This window comes from Chiloscyllium plagiosum, unplaced genomic scaffold (genome assembly GCF_037043375.1).
Source record: "Chiloscyllium plagiosum isolate Xiang-an unplaced genomic scaffold, Cpla_swu_hap1 HiC_scaffold_17, whole genome shotgun sequence".
Taxonomy (NCBI): Eukaryota; Metazoa; Chordata; class Chondrichthyes; order Orectolobiformes; family Hemiscylliidae; genus Chiloscyllium; species Chiloscyllium plagiosum.
The window spans coordinates 5,347,380-5,364,195 of NW_028270155.1; the positions used below are offsets into that span (position 1 = coordinate 5,347,380).

General features: G+C 46.0%; 1 protein-coding gene across 2 annotated transcripts in view; it reads left to right on the forward strand.

Annotated features, from left to right (window-relative positions):
• Positions 1-8,907, forward strand: part of cdh16 (cadherin 16, KSP-cadherin) — a 178,661-nt gene extending 169,754 nt beyond the window's left edge. The window contains exons 14-17 of one of the 2 annotated variants that reach the window (XM_087995561.1): positions 1,752-1,991; positions 3,568-3,684; positions 6,792-6,908; positions 8,583-8,907. In XM_087995561.1, coding sequence (XP_087851687.1) covers positions 1,752-1,991; positions 3,568-3,684; positions 6,792-6,908; positions 8,583-8,692 — 584 coding nt within the window. In that variant the 3' untranslated portion in view covers positions 8,693-8,907. The remainder of the gene's footprint in view (positions 1-1,751; positions 1,992-3,567; positions 3,685-6,791; positions 6,909-8,582) is intronic. The other variant, XM_087995562.1, reaches the window with a different exon arrangement.
• Positions 8,908-16,816: the final 7,909 nt, after the last annotated feature.

A 16,816-nucleotide genomic window follows, 5' to 3' on the forward strand; every position in this document is an offset into this window, starting at 1 on the left:
CTGAATGTGGCCTTCACTCCACATTTTGCCTGTCTCCCTTTAATCTCGATTCCCCTTGTCAACTGGAACACTGATTGCTGTGGAAAAGGATTCTGGACACGAACAGCCCTGAACCCATTCCCTTCCCAAAGCACAGCAAATCTTTCCAGTTCATGTCTTTATTCTTTTGCAAATTGCAATTGAATCCGTCTCCCCCACACTTTCAGACAGCATGTTCCAGACCACAACAACTTGCTGTTAAATACCTTTCTTCAATCACCTCTCGTTTTCTCAACAATTGCTTTTTATTCTGTGCCAAGTGGTGAAGCAGTCGCTCCCCATTCCTGCTCCTCAGTTTAACTCACTGCACCTATTGCTTCTGTTCATTTACCATTAGCCGAACCCCTCCTCATTCTGAACACCTCTGTATGCTTTCTCTGCCTTGAAGAGGGCAGCCCCAACTTTTCCTGGCACTCCTTTATCCCTCGAATATTCTGGTAAACCTCATTTGTAATTGCTTTTATGCCTCACCGTACCTGCGAAAGGGGGTGGGGTCACTCAGACCTCACCAGCTGAGTGAGCCAGCGTTTTATAAATAGATTACATAAGTACACACAGTCACAGCAGTGTGTACCATCTTCAAGATGCACTGCAGAAATTCACTGAAGATCTTTAGACAGCACCTTCCAAACCCACAATCACTTCTATCTAGAAGGACAAGGGCAGCAGATACATGGGAACACCACCCCCTGCAAGTTCCCCTCCAAGCCTGTCACCATCCTGACTTGGAAATATATCACTGTTCCTTCACTATCACTGGGTCAAAATCCTGGAATTCCCTCCCTAAGGGCATTGTGGGTCAACCCATAGCACATGGACTGCAGCGGTTCAAGGAGGCAGCTCACCCCCACCTTCTCAAGGGGCAACTAGGGAAGGGTAATAACTGCTGGGTCCAGCCAGAAATGCCTGCATTCTGTGCTTATAAAGCATTTCATGTCAATGGTATTTTTATCAGAGCTGGAAGAAAAGGTTTACTAGGAATGGAAAGTCTGAGTGATACAAAGAGGCTGAACAAGCTGGGGCCGTTTACCCTGGAGCATCAGAGGCTGAGGGGTGACCTGATAGAGGTTTATCAAATCATGAGGGGCATGGATAGGGTAAGTAGACAAGGTCTTTACCCTGGGATGGGGGAGGTCAAAACTAGAGGACATAGAGTTAAGGTGAGAGGGGAAAGATTTATTAGGGACTTGAGGGGCATATTTTCCACACAGACGGTGATGCATGTATGGAATGATGTGAAAGAGGAAGTAGTAGATGCAGGTATAGTTGCAACATTTAAAAGATATTTGGATAGGTACCTAGAAAGGAAAAGTTTAGAAGGATATAGGCCGAATGCAAACAAGTGGGACTAGTTGGGAAACTTGTTGGCCTGGAATGGTTGGTTCAAAGGGTCTGTTTCATGCTGTGTGACTCTATGACTCTATGGAAGTAGTTTGAAATGTACAAATATGAAATGAATAAGAACATAAAACTGGGAGGGGATAGCAGGGAATGGAAAAGGAGTGACAGACTGTGAGAGGGAAAACATGGGAGAGAAACTGGCAAATTGGATGATAGTGCAAGGCTAAAGGAGACAGGGACTTGGTGGTGAAAATTTAGATTTCCTGCATTTTTAACATCAGAAGCTTTCAAACCAAGCCCATTCATGATCAGGAAAGTTTCTGTCACACGTGGCGAGTGATGGTAACTGCGTCTTCTGATGAATTCTGTAGATGATCCTTCCTTATATGCCAGTGCACGGCTGGTGGTTCACATTGAAGATATTCGTGAGGATCTACTGCCCCCTGTTCTGGAACATTCTGGAGATTTCCTGTGTATGCCACGGGACGATGGGCAGTTCATCGCCATCAAAGCTGTGTATCGCCAGGAAAGAGGAAACAGAAATCCCATCAGCCTCTCCATCGATGGCAAAGCCAAGGAGCAAAGGAAGTGGAAGCTCCATCAGGTTAACGGTAAGGTGATGGGATGTGGGCACTAGGACAGGTGCCGGACAGGGGTCTTGCCAATACCCAGCTCAATGGCAGCTGCAGCTCATCGCACTCTCCCCTGTGACTCAGACAGTTATGGATGCAAGTCCCCCTCCAGAGGATCTTGCACAAAGTCAAAACTGACATCACATTGCAGTACTGAGGGAGTGCAGCACTGTCAGAGGGGCAGTACTGAGGGAGTGCCGCACTGTCGGAGGGTTAGTACAGAGAGAGTGCCACACTGTCGGAGGGTTAGTACAGAGGGAGTGCTGCACTGTCGGTGGGTTAGTACAGAGAGAGTGTCGCACTGTCGGAGGGTTAGTACAGAGAGAGTGCCGCACTGTCGGAGGGTTAGTACAGAGAAAGTGCCGCACTGTCGGAGGGTTAGTACAGAGAGAGTGTCGCACTGTCGGAGGGTTAGTACAGAGAAAGTGCCGCACTGTCGGAGGGTCAGTACTGAGGGAGTGCCGCACTGTCGGAGGGTTAGTACAGAGAGAGTGCTGCACTGTCAGAGGGTTAGTACAGAGAGAGTGCCGCACTGTCGGAGGGTTAGTACAGAGAGAGTGCCGCACTGTCAGAGGGTTAGTACAGAGAAAGTGCCGCACTGTCGGAGGGTTAGTACAGAGAGAGTGTCGCACTGTCGGAGGGTTAGTACAGAGAGAGTGCCGCACTGTCGGAGGGTTAGTACAGAGAGAGTGCCGCACTGTCGGAGGGTCAGTACTGAGGGAGTGCCGCACTGTCGGAGGGTCAGTACTGAGGGAGTACCACATTGTTAATGGGTCAGTGCTGAGGGAGTGCCGCACTGTCAAAGGGATATTACTGAGAGAGTGCCACACTCTTAGAAAGTCAGCACTGAGGGAGTGCTGCACTGCCAGAGGGTCAGTACTGAGGAAGTGCTGCATTGTCAGAGGTTCAGTACTGAGGGAGCACTGCACTATTGGCGGGTCAGTACTGAGGGAGCACCGCACCGTCGGAGGGTCAGTACTGAGAGAGTGCCGCACTGTCAGAGAGTCAGTACTGAGGGAGTCCTGCGCAGTCTGAGGGTCAGCAATGAGGGAGTGTCTCACTGTTAGAGGGTTAGTGCTGAGGGTGTACCACACTGTTGGAGGGTCAGTACTGAGGGAGGACTGTATTATTGGACAGTCAGTATTGAGTGAGTGCTGTAATGTCAGAGGGTCAGTATGGCGGGAGTGCTGTATTGTCGGATGTGCAGTCTTTCTGATCGGACATTAGATTGAGGCTGGAACTGGCTGCTTGTGTTTTAAGAAATCCTGTGGCCAATATTTTGTAGAAGAGCAGGGGTACTCTGTCGCGTGTCCTGGCCAGAAATTCCCCTCAACTGATATTGCAAACAACAAGTGCAAATGGTCTGCTCTATTCCACACTGTCGTTTATCTGAGATTGCTGTGTGCAAATTGGCAACCTCATTTACAAAATTACCCTGTTGCTGCAAGATTTTTAAAAATTGCTTTCTGCTGACATCTCTCAGATTGAATGTTATTTACAGATTCAGTGCCAAGTGCAGTATTTTTCCCAGCCTGACGATGTGGATCTCTTTCAGATTCACATGCCTTTCTGACAATTGCCCTGAGCTGGGTAGATCCAGGGACATACCAGATTCCGATCATCCTCACTGCAAAAGGGAAACCACCCCAGCGTCACAGCAATACTCTCACAGGTAAATAAGGAATGTGTACATTGTAATTACAGCCAAATATCTGAAATCACTTGCTGCTATGTAAGTCTGTATGAAAAACTGTGAAAAAAAAGTTAGTTACTCTATTCAGCTACAAAGTGTTCCAGTAAACAGAAAATGTGAGAAGAGAAATATTTTAATCAGTTGTCATCTGCTTTCGTCTTTGTTTTCAAGTACATTGTGTTCCTTGCTGTGTAATTCTGTGTAATTCTGTGTAATTTCTAAATACATTTGATAGTTAATTTTAGCTCAAATGTAAGAGATTTAGACTGCAAACTTATACCGCTACAGACAAGGTAGTCCATCCGATTTCATTTCTTTGAGACTTTGTAGTGATTGATACAACTGAATGGTTTGCTCAGCCACTTCAGAAAGCAGTTGAGAGTTCAACTCATTGCTGTGGGTCTGGAGTCACATGTGGGCCAGTCCGAGAGAGGATGGCAGATTTCCTTCCCTGAAGGACGTTAGTGAACCGGACGGGGTTTTCAGATATTTGACAATAGATTCAAGGTCATCATTAGACTTTTCATTTTTAAAAATTAATTTGTGGGATGTGGCTTGGCCAGACTTTATTGCCTCGTCCCTAGTTGCCCCTTGAGAAAGTGGGGGTGAATCGCTGCAGTCGATGTGCTGTAGGTAGACCCACAATGTCCTTAAGGAGGGAATTCCAGGATTTTGACCCAGTGACCGTGGTATATTTTCAATTCAGGAAGGTGAGTGGTTTGGAGGGCAAGTTGGAAGTGGTGATGTTCCCATGTATTTGCTGCTCTCGGACTAGATAATAGCTTCTCCCACAGTTACAATGTGATGTTAGTGCACTGCACTGATAGACTGTCTACTCCACACTGCCAGAGAGTGCTACCATCTGGTGCTGCTGAGGAACCAACTGCCCTGCCAATGTCAGAGCTCAGTAAGAAGCAGTACTGTGGGCAGGGCAAGGGGGAAGGCCTTGACTGGGGGAGTCAGGTAAGTCAGAGTTATTGGGCGAGGACGGTAGGCCCAGGGGCTAGTGAATGTGTTGGAGGAGGCTTAGCGGTGGGACTTGAAGTATAAGTAGTTAGGAAGGGAGGGAATTACTGTCTCCTCTGGGAATGCACCAAAGGTATCCTTCAAAGAAAGTGTGCTCTCTTCCTGCCTGCCATTTTAAAATGTTTGATAGAGTGCTGCCCACTCCCACACACCGGCACAAGCCACCCCCCCATCACAGCAGGACAGGCCAAGGTCGAGGCCAATCGGGCTTTAGACAAAGTTGATTGAATTTTAGTTGAGTCTAGATCAGAGTGGTGCTGGAAAAGCACGGCAGGTCAGGCAGCCTGATGAAGGGCTTTTGCCTGAAATGTTGATTTTCCTGCTCCTCGGATGCTGCCTGACCTACTGTGCTTTTCCAGCACCACTCTAATCTAGATTCAGATTTCCAGCATCTGCAGTCGTCACTTTTGCCTAGTGAATTTTAGTTGAGCAAAGCCATTAAGAGATATGGGCCAAAGGCAGGCAATTGGAGTTAGGCCTCAGCTCAGTCATGATCCCATTGAAAAGTGGAACAGGTTCAAGGGGCTGAGTGGCCTTCTCCTGTTCCTATGACCCTTGAGGATTTATTTACACATGGTGGGAGAGCTCTGATTGGGCCCTGACCCATTCTATGGGACTGAGCCATGGACTGGCTGGGAATATGGTCGGCTAGTCACCCAAACATTTTACATAACCCTCTCCCCCCCACCCAGGGGCCTTTGTTATCCAGCTCACTAGTTCTGTTTCTCACTCTGTGGATGCTGAGAGACCTGCTGAATAGTATTCATAGAGTCATAGAGCTGTACAGCACGGAAACAAACCCTACGGTCCAACTTGTCCATGCCAATCAGAAATCCTAAATTAATCTAGTCCCATTTGCCAGCACATGGCCCATATCCCTGTAAACCCTTCCTATTCATATACCCATCCAGATGCCTTTTAAATGTTGTAACTGTACCCACTTCCACCACTTCCTCTGGCAGCTCATTCCATACACGCACCACTCTCTGTGTGAAAAAGTTGCCCCTTAGATACCTTTTAAATCTTTCCCCTTTCACCTTAAACCTGTGTCCCCTTGTTCTGGGGCTCCCCCACCACTGTGGGGGAGCCCCAGAACAAGCCCCAGAGAAAAACACTGTGCCTATTCACCCTATTCGCCCCTCATGATTTTGTAAACCTCTATAAGGTCACCCCTCAGCCTCCGACACTCCAGGGAAAACAGCCCCAGCCTGTTCAGCCCCTCCCTATGGCTCAAATCCTCCAACCCTGGCAACGCTCTTGTAAATTTTCTGAACCCTTTCAAATTTTACAACACCTTTCCCATAGCAGGGACACCAGAATTGTAATCTGTATTCTAAAAGTGGCCTAACCAATATCCTGTACAGCTACAACATGACCTCCCAACTCTTATACTCAACGCTCTGACCAACAAAGGAAAGCATACTGAACTCCTTCACTAGTCTGTCTACCTGCAACTCTACTTTTAAGGAACTATGCACCAGCAGCCTAGGTCCCTTTGTTAGCAACACTCCATAATTATGGGACAAATATATATATATATATTCTTTCACCCCAGTGACCCTATTAGTCATTGAATCACTTGTAGATAATTCCATTGAGGTTACAAAATAAACATCTCACACAATTACAATGATGAACAGCATAAGAAATGTTCTGAAATGTGGAATCCGTCACTGAGGAAGACCTTTCAGTGTGTTAACGAGCTCTTCACAAATCACTCCATAAAAATGGTGCATTTCAGAGTCTTAGTGACACAGATCACATCCGACAGTGTCTCAAATCCAAACTTTCCAATCAGGGAATTCTTGTTTCTGCAGCAAATTTTAAATGTACCTCACATCGAACTGGACGTTCACCCTTACAACATTTTCTGAAATTGGAAAATGTGAAGAAGTCAAATGACCCAGCATTTCACTTGGGTTCAGTTCTAATTCCATCGATGTCATCCAAACAGTTGGAAGTAATTCCAACGTTCCAGAGCTCAGCTGCGCTGCTGACCACATACCAACCCTTCTGATTCAAAGGTTTTAAACTGACATTCTCCCCATTATTCTTTGCAGTGAATGTTTGTACTTGCAGTTCCAGAGGGGAATGCAGGCTCGAGGTTGGGACTATTCCGGGTAAACCCACTGTTCTGACAACTGTGGTCACCATTGTTGGTACTTTGGGAGCAATCGGTGAGTAGCTCAGTTCATCCCTCAACAGGGGGAGCTCATTTAAAATAATTAGGAGCTAACACTTTATCTCAGCAGGAAACTACAACATGGAGTCACACACTCAGAATGAGAGAGGAGGAGAAATCCCTTCAGTGTTTTTCATCTTTGTAATTGTCTTTCCTTGAATAGAGCTGTAGACTCACAGAGATGTACAGCATGGAAACAGACCCTTCGGTCCACTTCGTCCATGCTGACCAGATATCCTAACCTCATCTAGTCTCATTTGCCAGCATTTGGTCCATACCCCTCCAAACCCTTCCTATTCATATACCCATCCAGGTGCCTTTTAAATACTGCAATTGTACCAGCCTCCACCACTCCCTCTGGCAGTTCATTCCACACATGCACCACCTTCTGTGTGAAAAAGTTGCCCCTTAGGTCCCTTTTAAATCTTTTCCCTCTCACCCTAAACCTATCCCTCTAGTTCTGGACTCCCCCACCCCAAGGAAAAGTCCTTGTCTACTTTTCCTATCCACGCACCTCATGATTATAGAGTGAACAAGAGAGAGAGAAGGAGTGAGTGAGAGAGTGTGAGAAAGTTAGAGAGAGAGAGAGAGAGGGAGGGAGAGAGAGATATATATAAACGATGGATCAAAAGCTGTCAGCTATACCTCTGTGGTTGCACTCCTTCGCTCGGAGTCTGTTGCTCTTGGGTTCAGTTCCCACCTAAGCTGCTGTGGTGTCAGACCTGAGGAAATGCTGCTCTGTCAGAGCTGCTGCCTTTCAGATAAGTAAAGAAACTAGGGTCTGCCCACTCGCTCAGGTAGGTGCTATGAGAGGAGAGAGAGAGAGAGAGACAGAGAGACAGAGAGAGTGAGACTAAAGAAATTCAGAGACAGTGAGAGATTGAGAGAAAAATTGTGATATTTCTTGAAGCAGAGCAAGGGAATTCTAATTTCCTGGTCAATATTTGTCCTTCTGCCATACAGGTTACCCAGACATTTACCTCTATTTCTGGGATCTTGCTGTGTACAGTTTGGTTGCTACATTCTCTACCTCACAATAAGTGATTTCCAGTGGGTACACTGTGTATTTAGAAGAATATGGGGGGAGGGTCATCACACAGAAACATAGGAGGGTCAGTGTGGATTGGTTGGGCTGAAGAGCCTGTTTCCACATTCTAGGGAATCTAATCTAATCTAATCATATAAAATCCTGATGGGACTGGACAGGCTAGATGCAGGAAGAATGCTCCTGATGTTGGGAAAGTCTAGAACTGGGGATCACAGTCTAAGAATAAGGGTTAAGTCATTCAGGACTGAGATGAGGCTGAATTTCCTCACTCAGAGAGTTGCGAACTTGTGGAATTCTCTCCCACAGGAAGCTGTTGGAGCCTGTTCATTAAATAGATTCAAGAGGGAGCTGGACGTAACCCTTGCAGCTAATGGGATCAAGGGGTATTGGGGGAGGCGGGAATGGGATACTGAGATTGCATGAGCAGCCATATTGAATGGTGGAGCAGACTTGAAGGACCGAATAGCCTACCCCTGCTCCTTTTTTCTATGTCTCTATGAAACATTACACTGTTACGTTCAGGGATATCTGGAGATCATGAAAGACATCAATGCAAGTTCCTCACTTCTGTCTCTTTTGAAGATTAATTCTCCATCGTCCTTCTCCCTTCCTGGTGGACAGGTTTTTTCCTGATCATTGTCCTCGTGCACACGGCTCTAACAGGGAAGCAACGCCAGAAGAGGAAACGCAACATGAGCTGTGAATCTGCGCGGTTCCAGCCATCGGAGTAACGTGGTCTCACTCAGCATCACCATCAAAAACCAATCAGACTGATCGATTTCAACAGCCTATTGAACACGTGCAGAGAACAATCTGGGGCCAAGTGTACTCTATGCTTCTTCATCGATCACCAGAAGATTGGGTGATGCTTTGTTAATCAATGAGTTTAGTGTAATAGGAACAGGAGTGATACAATTTAGGTCAAATGGAATTAGTTTAATCAGCTCATTATAGGAAATTCAGATGTTCTGGATGTAGGTTTGCTCACTGAGCTGGGAGGTTCATTTCCAGACCTTTCGTTACCCTACTAGGTAACATCTTCAGTGAGCCTCAGGCGAAGCAGTGTACGTGATCCCTGCTTTCTATTCATATGTTTGGGTTTCTTTGGGTCGGTGCTGTCATTTCCTGTGGTCTACAGGGAAACAACGTATACGAACCAAATACTGAACTACAGAAGCAATCATCCCAACATCCACAAATGAAGCTGCATCAGAACATTATTCCAACGAGCCACCACACACTGCAGCACAGAGGAACTACGCAGAGCAGGGGAAATTCACCTATACGGTGTATTCAAAAAGAATGGGTACCCAATGAACACAGTCCGCCGATTTCTCAGCAACAAACCCAAACAAGCAGACAAAACATGTCCAGAAACCCGAGCCACTCTCCCCTACATCAAAGACATCTCGGAAATGATTGCCAAACTACTCAGACTCCTTGGCATCATGGTAGTCCACAAACCCACCAACACACTAAAACAGCAGCTAATGAACTTGAAAGAAAAAGACAACAAGCAAAACTAATATCATTTACAAAATACCCTGCAAGGATTGTAACAAACACTACACTGGACAAACAGGCAGAAAACTAGCCACCAGGATACATGAATGCCAACTGGCCACAAAACGACATGACCCTCTCTCACTAGTATCCTTATATACAGATAAAGATGGACACCACACATCCATCTTAGGACAAGCCAAACAGACATGCACGAGAATTCCTAGAAGCATGGCATTCCAACTGGAACTCTATCAACAAATACATCAAGTTAGATCCCATCTACCACCCCCTGAAAAAAAGAACAGGAAATGTCATCATCACCAAAAATGACATCACCACAGGAAATGGCATCACCAACCCAAAGAAACCCAAACATATAAATAGAAAGAAGGAATCATGTACACTGCTTTGCCTGAGGTTCACTGAAGATGTTACCTAGTAGGGTGACGAAACGTCTGGAAATGAACCTCCCAGCTCAGCGAGCAAACCTACATCCAGAACCTCAATCTGAGCTACAAATCTTCTCAAAGCTTGCTAAATTCAGATGTTGATAAGCATTGATTTTAACTGCACTTGCTTTAAAATTTATAAAAACTGAAAGACCTCTGGATGCTGTAAATCAGAAATTGCTGGAAAAGCTCAGCAGGTCTGGCAGCATCTGAGGAGAGAAATCAGAGTTAACATTTCAGGTGGAGTGACCCTTCCTCAGAACCCAGACTTAACTCTGATTTCTCTGCACAGATGCTGCCAGACCTGCTGAGCTTTTCCAGCAATTTCTTTCATTTTTGCTTTAAACTCTATTAATTTGCATAGAGTGAAACTAGACAGAGGGTGACCCAGGCACTCAGTACAGCACTTGCTGAATTCATTCTGATACAGAGTGTGCTAACCATAGTCAGAGTAACCACAGGAAACCTCTCAGCTCTAACACCCACAACCCCACATCCTCTCACTGCCCAATAAATCTCAGAAATGAATATTATGCATTCGGGTGAATCTTGATTTCGCGTTTATAATGATGCAATGCACCCTGTTCTAATACCTGTTGGAGGCAGTGCTGTAGGGATCAGGGTAGTTGTTACCATGATATCGTGCTTCACTGACAATGTAAGATGTCACAAGGCCCACTCTGCTCCCATCTTCAAACTGAGCATACACCTCTCTCTGGAGAGGCAATGGCCTAATGATATTATCACTAGACTCTTATTACAGAGACCCCAGGTCATGCTGAGGGGACCCAGGATTGAATCTGCAGATGGTGGAATTTCAATTCAATAGAAATGTCGAATTAAGAGTCTAATGATGACTAAGAAACAATTGCTGATTGTCAGAGAAAACCCATCTGGGGACGGAAACTGCCATCCTTACCTGGTCTGACCTACATGTGACTCCAGACCCACGGCAATCTGGTTGGCTCTTAACTGCCCTCTGGGCAATAAATACTGGTCCAGCCAGTGATACCACATCCTGTGAATGAATAGAAAAATCCCAATGTTTCAGCACTTTGCTGCAACATTCTCTTGGCCCATCCCACCCCAGTCCACTACGGACCCTCATCCGCCACACCACCCCAGCCCAGTACAGACCACGTCCTGACCCCCATCCCTAGCCCAGTACAGACCACGTCCTGACCCCCATCCCCAGCTCAGTACAGACCACCCCCTGACCCCCATCCCCAGCCCAGTACAGACCACGCCCTGACCCCCATCCCCAGCTCAGTACAAACCACCCCCTGACCCCATCCCCAGCCCAGTACAGACCACCCCCTGACTCCCATCCCCAGCTCAGTACAGACCACCCCCTGACCCCATCCCCAGCTCAGTACAGACCACCCCCTGACCCCCATCCCCAGCCCAGTACAGATCACGCCCTGACCCCCATCCCCAGCCCAGTACAGACCCCCATCCCATCCCACACACCCAGCCAGCTGGTACAGGCCCTCACCACCCTGCTCGGAGTGTTAGCCCACTTCTTATATCTTATTCAGTTTCTTGTTTTCAGTTACTGAGGATTCAATGTCATGTACATCATCAAACATTTGGTCAAACTGCCAAAAGTCTCCCAGCTGTTAAAAGTTCCCCAATCTCTGGTCACATGTCCCCTTCCTCCCAGCCTCACTGCTCCTCCAATCAGAGAGTCTGCCTCTGACATTTTAAAAGATATTCCCTTTGGGTCTGAAGGTCAGAACGGAGACACTGAACTCTAGCACAGGAAGACCGACTGGTCCACCAACCCCACTCCCCGCTCCAGAGCAGCTGGAGAATTGTAACTCAACTCTCAACCTCCCTCAACTCCTGAGACAAACAAGGAAAAGTAAGAGGAAATCACAAGAGCAGTCAGGGGAGGTTTACTCTGGAGACTGTGACCAAATCTGTGCAGAACACAGTCAAATCCACGTCTGACTGACTCACTCACAGGAGATAATCTTAACTGTGTAGTTCCTGCTGGTACAAAGATGCATATCCAATACCTCCTAATTATCACAGCTCATCAAAATCACCCATTTCTGTCGCACAATCTCCCTTATACCAGGAAAATCTCTCACTACATTGTCCTTAAATACCAGTGTCCTTCACGCTGTAGTGTATAAAGAGTATGTGGTTATGTCTAATTGATGTAATATACTGGGAATAATATATTGGTGGGGGGTATATTCAGATTATAGAAAGTAGTGGTGTGATCTTGTAGCCATTACATGGTCACAAGTTGATGGGAAATAAATATTCAGGAGTGTGTGACTTTTCAAAAGTCGTTGATCGAGGTATACAAGATAATGAGAGGACTGGATTTAGTCAATAGCCAGAGACTTTTCCCCAGGGCAGGATTGACTGGTACAAGGGGTCATAGTTTTAAGATATTAGGAGAAAGGTATAGAGGGGACGTCAGAGGTAGGTTCTTTATGCAGAGAGTTGTGAATGCATGGAATGCGTTGCCAGTGGTGGTGGTGGAAGCAGAGTCACTGGGGACATTTAAGCGACTGTTGGACATGCACATGGATAGCAGTGAGTTGAGGGGTGCGTAGGTTAGGTTATTTTATTTTACATTAGGATTAACCCTTGGCACAACATCGTGGGCCAAAGGGCCTGTTCTGTGCTGTACTTTTCTATGTTCTATAACAAGGATATATCCCAAGGAAGAAGAAGGATGCTAAGGATAAACTAACCATAACTAACCAGGGAAGGTAAGGATAGTACCAAATTACAGTGTGGTAAAGATTAGCAATAAGACAAAGGATTGTGCAAGTATTAGAAAGGAACTAAACAGAGGGAAAAAATAGCTTTCAGGGCAAAATAACAAGCCATATAAATAAAGATAGAAAGAGCTTCTTTAAACAGGTCAAAGGGAAGAGAGAGTTGAAAATGAACATTGAATGACGCTGGGAAATAATAATGGGGAACCAGGAAGTGATCACTGTGTTGGGTAAATGCTCTGCATCATTTTTCTCAGTCAAAGGAAATGGTGAAAACAAGTAAAGAGGTCTTTCCAAACTATACAAGACACCAATACAACCACAGCTGCACTATCGTGGCATTGGAGGCAGTCCAGAGAAGTTTCACTCAGGTCCCAGGTATAGCGGTACTGTCTTAACAAGGAGAGTCAAGAGCGTGGTGCTGGAAAGGCACAGCAGGTCAGGCAGCATCCGAGGAGCAGGAAAATCAATGCTTCGGGCAAAATTCCTTCATCAGGAAACGAGGAGAGGTTGAGTAGATTGGGCCTGTACTCATTGGAGTTTAGAAGAATGAAAGGTGACCTTATTGAAATGTCCAGGATTCTGAGGGAACTGGACAAGGGAGATGTGGAAAGGTGGGAGAGTCTCAGTCTAGTGAGCATTGAGTTTGCACATTCTCCCCGTGTCTGCATGGGTTTCCTTTGGGTGCTCCGCTTTCCTCCCACAGTCCTAAAATGTGAATTGGCCATGCTAAATTGCCTCATAGTGTGAGGTCAATTAGTCAGAGGGAAATGGGTCTGGGTGGGGTTACTCATCGGAGGGTCGGTGTGGACTGGTTGGGCCGAAGGGCCTGTTTCCACACTGTAGGGAATCTAATCTAATCTAATCTCAGATTAAAGGCAGAGATGAGGAAGAATTTCTTCTCTCAGAGGGGAGGAAATCTGTGGGATTCTTTCCCACAGAGGGCTGTCGAGGCTGGATCATTCAGCATATTCAAGGTTTAGAGAGACAGATTTTTAATTAGGAAGGGAATTGAGGGGAAGGGCAGGCAAGTGGAGTTGAGGATTATCAGATTAGCCATGATCTCATTAAATGGTGAAGCAGATTCAATGGGCTGAATGGCCTCCTTCTGCTCCCATATCTTATAGTCTAATTATGTTATATATAATGGGTATGGGGTATTAGGGATGACATCTAATTGATATGACATTTAGGAGTAGCGTTGTATGGGTGTGGTTTATTGCATATGTGTATACTGGGAATGTTATATAAAGAATGTGTTTCAGTCAGTCAATGTCAAAAATACTTTGGGGTGACCCACTAGAAGTCATTACAATGATCGAGGCAGTGTCTATAGACTAGAGTACAGGTGTTGCACTTGTCCAGGAGACCAAAACACAGTCTGAAAGGCCTTATTGTGGCATAGTGGTAGTGTCTGAACTGAGAGGCCCAGGTTCAAGTCCCCCCTGCTCCAGAGGTGTGTAACAACATCTCTGAACAGGGTGATTAGGAAAAATAAGTTAAATAAAAGAGAAACTTCGGACTGTAGTTACAAGACAGTCCCGATTAAAGTCAGTTGGGAATTCAGGAGAAACATATACAGACATTGCTGTTCCGGGTGCAATTCAGGCCAAACTAGAGAAGTAGGTAAGAGGGGAAGGGAGCAGGAGGATATCAGGATATGCCAGAGTGATAAGTGTGGTGGAGTTGGGCTGAATGGTTGTCTGTAATTTAGGTTCATGTTCATGATCTCTGTGTTACACTGGGAATGTGATGTATTTTGTACACTGTGTATCAGGTGAACAGGAAAGTTGTCACAGTCCCAGAGGACCATAGGCCTGCTCTCTCATTAGAGACAGATGGCTGGGGTGGCCCTGGTTGGGTCCATGGCAATAAACAGTACATCTTCCACACACTGCATTACACATGTTGGTATATTCAGTACTTAATATATTATGAACACCACACATTATGGAGCTGTTCTATTGGTTATGTGGTGTATGGTATATCATGACATGTGTGTTACATGAAAGATATGGGGTGGAGTTTGCTGATTACATAGGGATTGATCATTTGGGATATTGTCTATTGAGTCTGTGCTTCTGCAATTCTCAACCAGAGTGTCTCCTTCCCATGGAACGAAGGAACCATTCCAGTGAGGAGCAGTATCATGGATAGGCTGGAGAGAGGCAGAATGATAAAGGCAGGATCAGACAATATAAACAGGCACACACTCTGCTCACTCTGATATGGAAATGCAAATTGTACTTATGTTGAAGGTTTCATTAATTAAGAGCAATCATTGTTGATATTTAAATGAAATGTAAAACTCTGCTGTCCTCTCGATGTTGGAAGACTCTCTAACACATGCTGTTTAATGGAAGAATCCCACTTCATATGGGCTTCCCTTGCATTACTGTGCCTGATGAGAACAAGTACTAAATATTTTGGTAAAATAAGTGCCTAAGTCTACCTTTGATGTTGTAATCTCCATAAAGTAATTCCAGTACAAGGAACTGTCTCAGTGACTCTAATTCTACTGCAGTGTCCATTGACATCACAATGTTAGTGAAGGTGTTGGAGTTGGGGCGGGTTTGCAACAGGACTCACAATAAACTCTCTGTTTTCCATCAGAGCTGTGGTTTATGTTCTTTTGGGAACATCTCTCCCCCAAACTCAAAGCAGCCAACTCCCGCCCACCATGTCAATCCTCCCTTTGGAGTATCACATGCAGAATACCATATCAGGAACACCACCCCCTGCAAGTTCCCCTCCAGGCCACTCACCATCCTGACTTGGAAATGTATCACCATTCCTTCATTGTCGCTGGGTGAGAATCCTGGAATTTCCACCCTAAGGGCATTGTGGTCAACCCACAGCACATGGACTACAGCAGTTCAAGAAGGCAGCTCACTCCCACCTTCTCAAGGGGCAACTAGGGATGGGCAATAAATGCTGAGTCCAGCCAGTGACACCCATATCTCACAAATGAATAAAAACAAGTTACATTTTTCTCAATGTTAGGAAGGATAACTTTGCACTGGAATTGGAATTGGTACACTCAGCTAATGTCTGGGATGAGTGAGTTATTGTGTGGGGAAAGGTTGGACTGATCCTCTTTGGGATTTAAAAGGATGAAGGGAGATCTTATAAGATTCTGAGAGGGTAGCTGCTCAGAGGCTCTTTCCCCTTGCGATGGAGTCTGTAACTAAGGGAGATTCCCATTGAAGATGGAGATGTGTAGAAATTCCACCAGTGAGCACAGATAGTTGGGAACACTGAGGTGTCTCATTAATGTCCATCAAGGAAATGAACCTATGATCCCCATGCAGGCTGGGCCAATAAGTGACTCCAAACTCAGACCAATGTTGCTGACTGGTAGCTGCTCCCATTTCACTCCATCGATCAGTTTGAAGAAATTCAAACCAATGGTTCAGGGTGGCTCAGGGCCGTCCCCCCAGGACACATGGAGCTGGAGGTGAATACTGGCCCAGCCAATGCCATGACCCTGGAAGGAATAATTAGAATGAAACAACTTTTCCATTTCAGGCTGGCAGCTTCAAAGAGGAAATTTAATCTAGAAATTACAACACGCATTTCTGTGATCAAAGAAAATGCAGCCACTGTGATTTGCTTTGGCATTTCCTCCCAATCTCCTCCTCTGATCAAAAAACGCCAAGAATGTGAAACCTGGCCCATTCAGTGCTTCAGCTCTCTGTGTCAGCAATAACTCACTTAAGATCTCATCCCCAAATCAGGACGATGTGGGCTCCAAGTTCCATTCCAAACACTTACGTGCAAACCCCAGGCTGATCGAACCAGTGCGCAACTAAGGGAGTGCTGCACTGTCGGATGGTCAGCGCTAAGGGAGTGTTATGCTGTCAGAGGGTCAGTACTAAGGGAGTACTGCACTGTCGGAGGTTCAGTGCTGAGGGAGTGCTGCACTGTCGGAGGGTTGGTAGGGAGTGCCACACAGTCGGAGTGTCAGTACTGAGGGAGCGCTGCACTGCCAGAGGTTCAGTGCTGAGGGAGCACTGTACTGTTGGAGGGCCAGTACTGAGGGAGCACTGCACTGTCAGAGAGTCAGTATTCAGGGAGTGTTGCACTACTGGGTGATCAGGGCTGAGGGAGTGCTGCACTGTCAGAGGGTCAATACTGAGGGAGTGCCGCAATGTTGGAG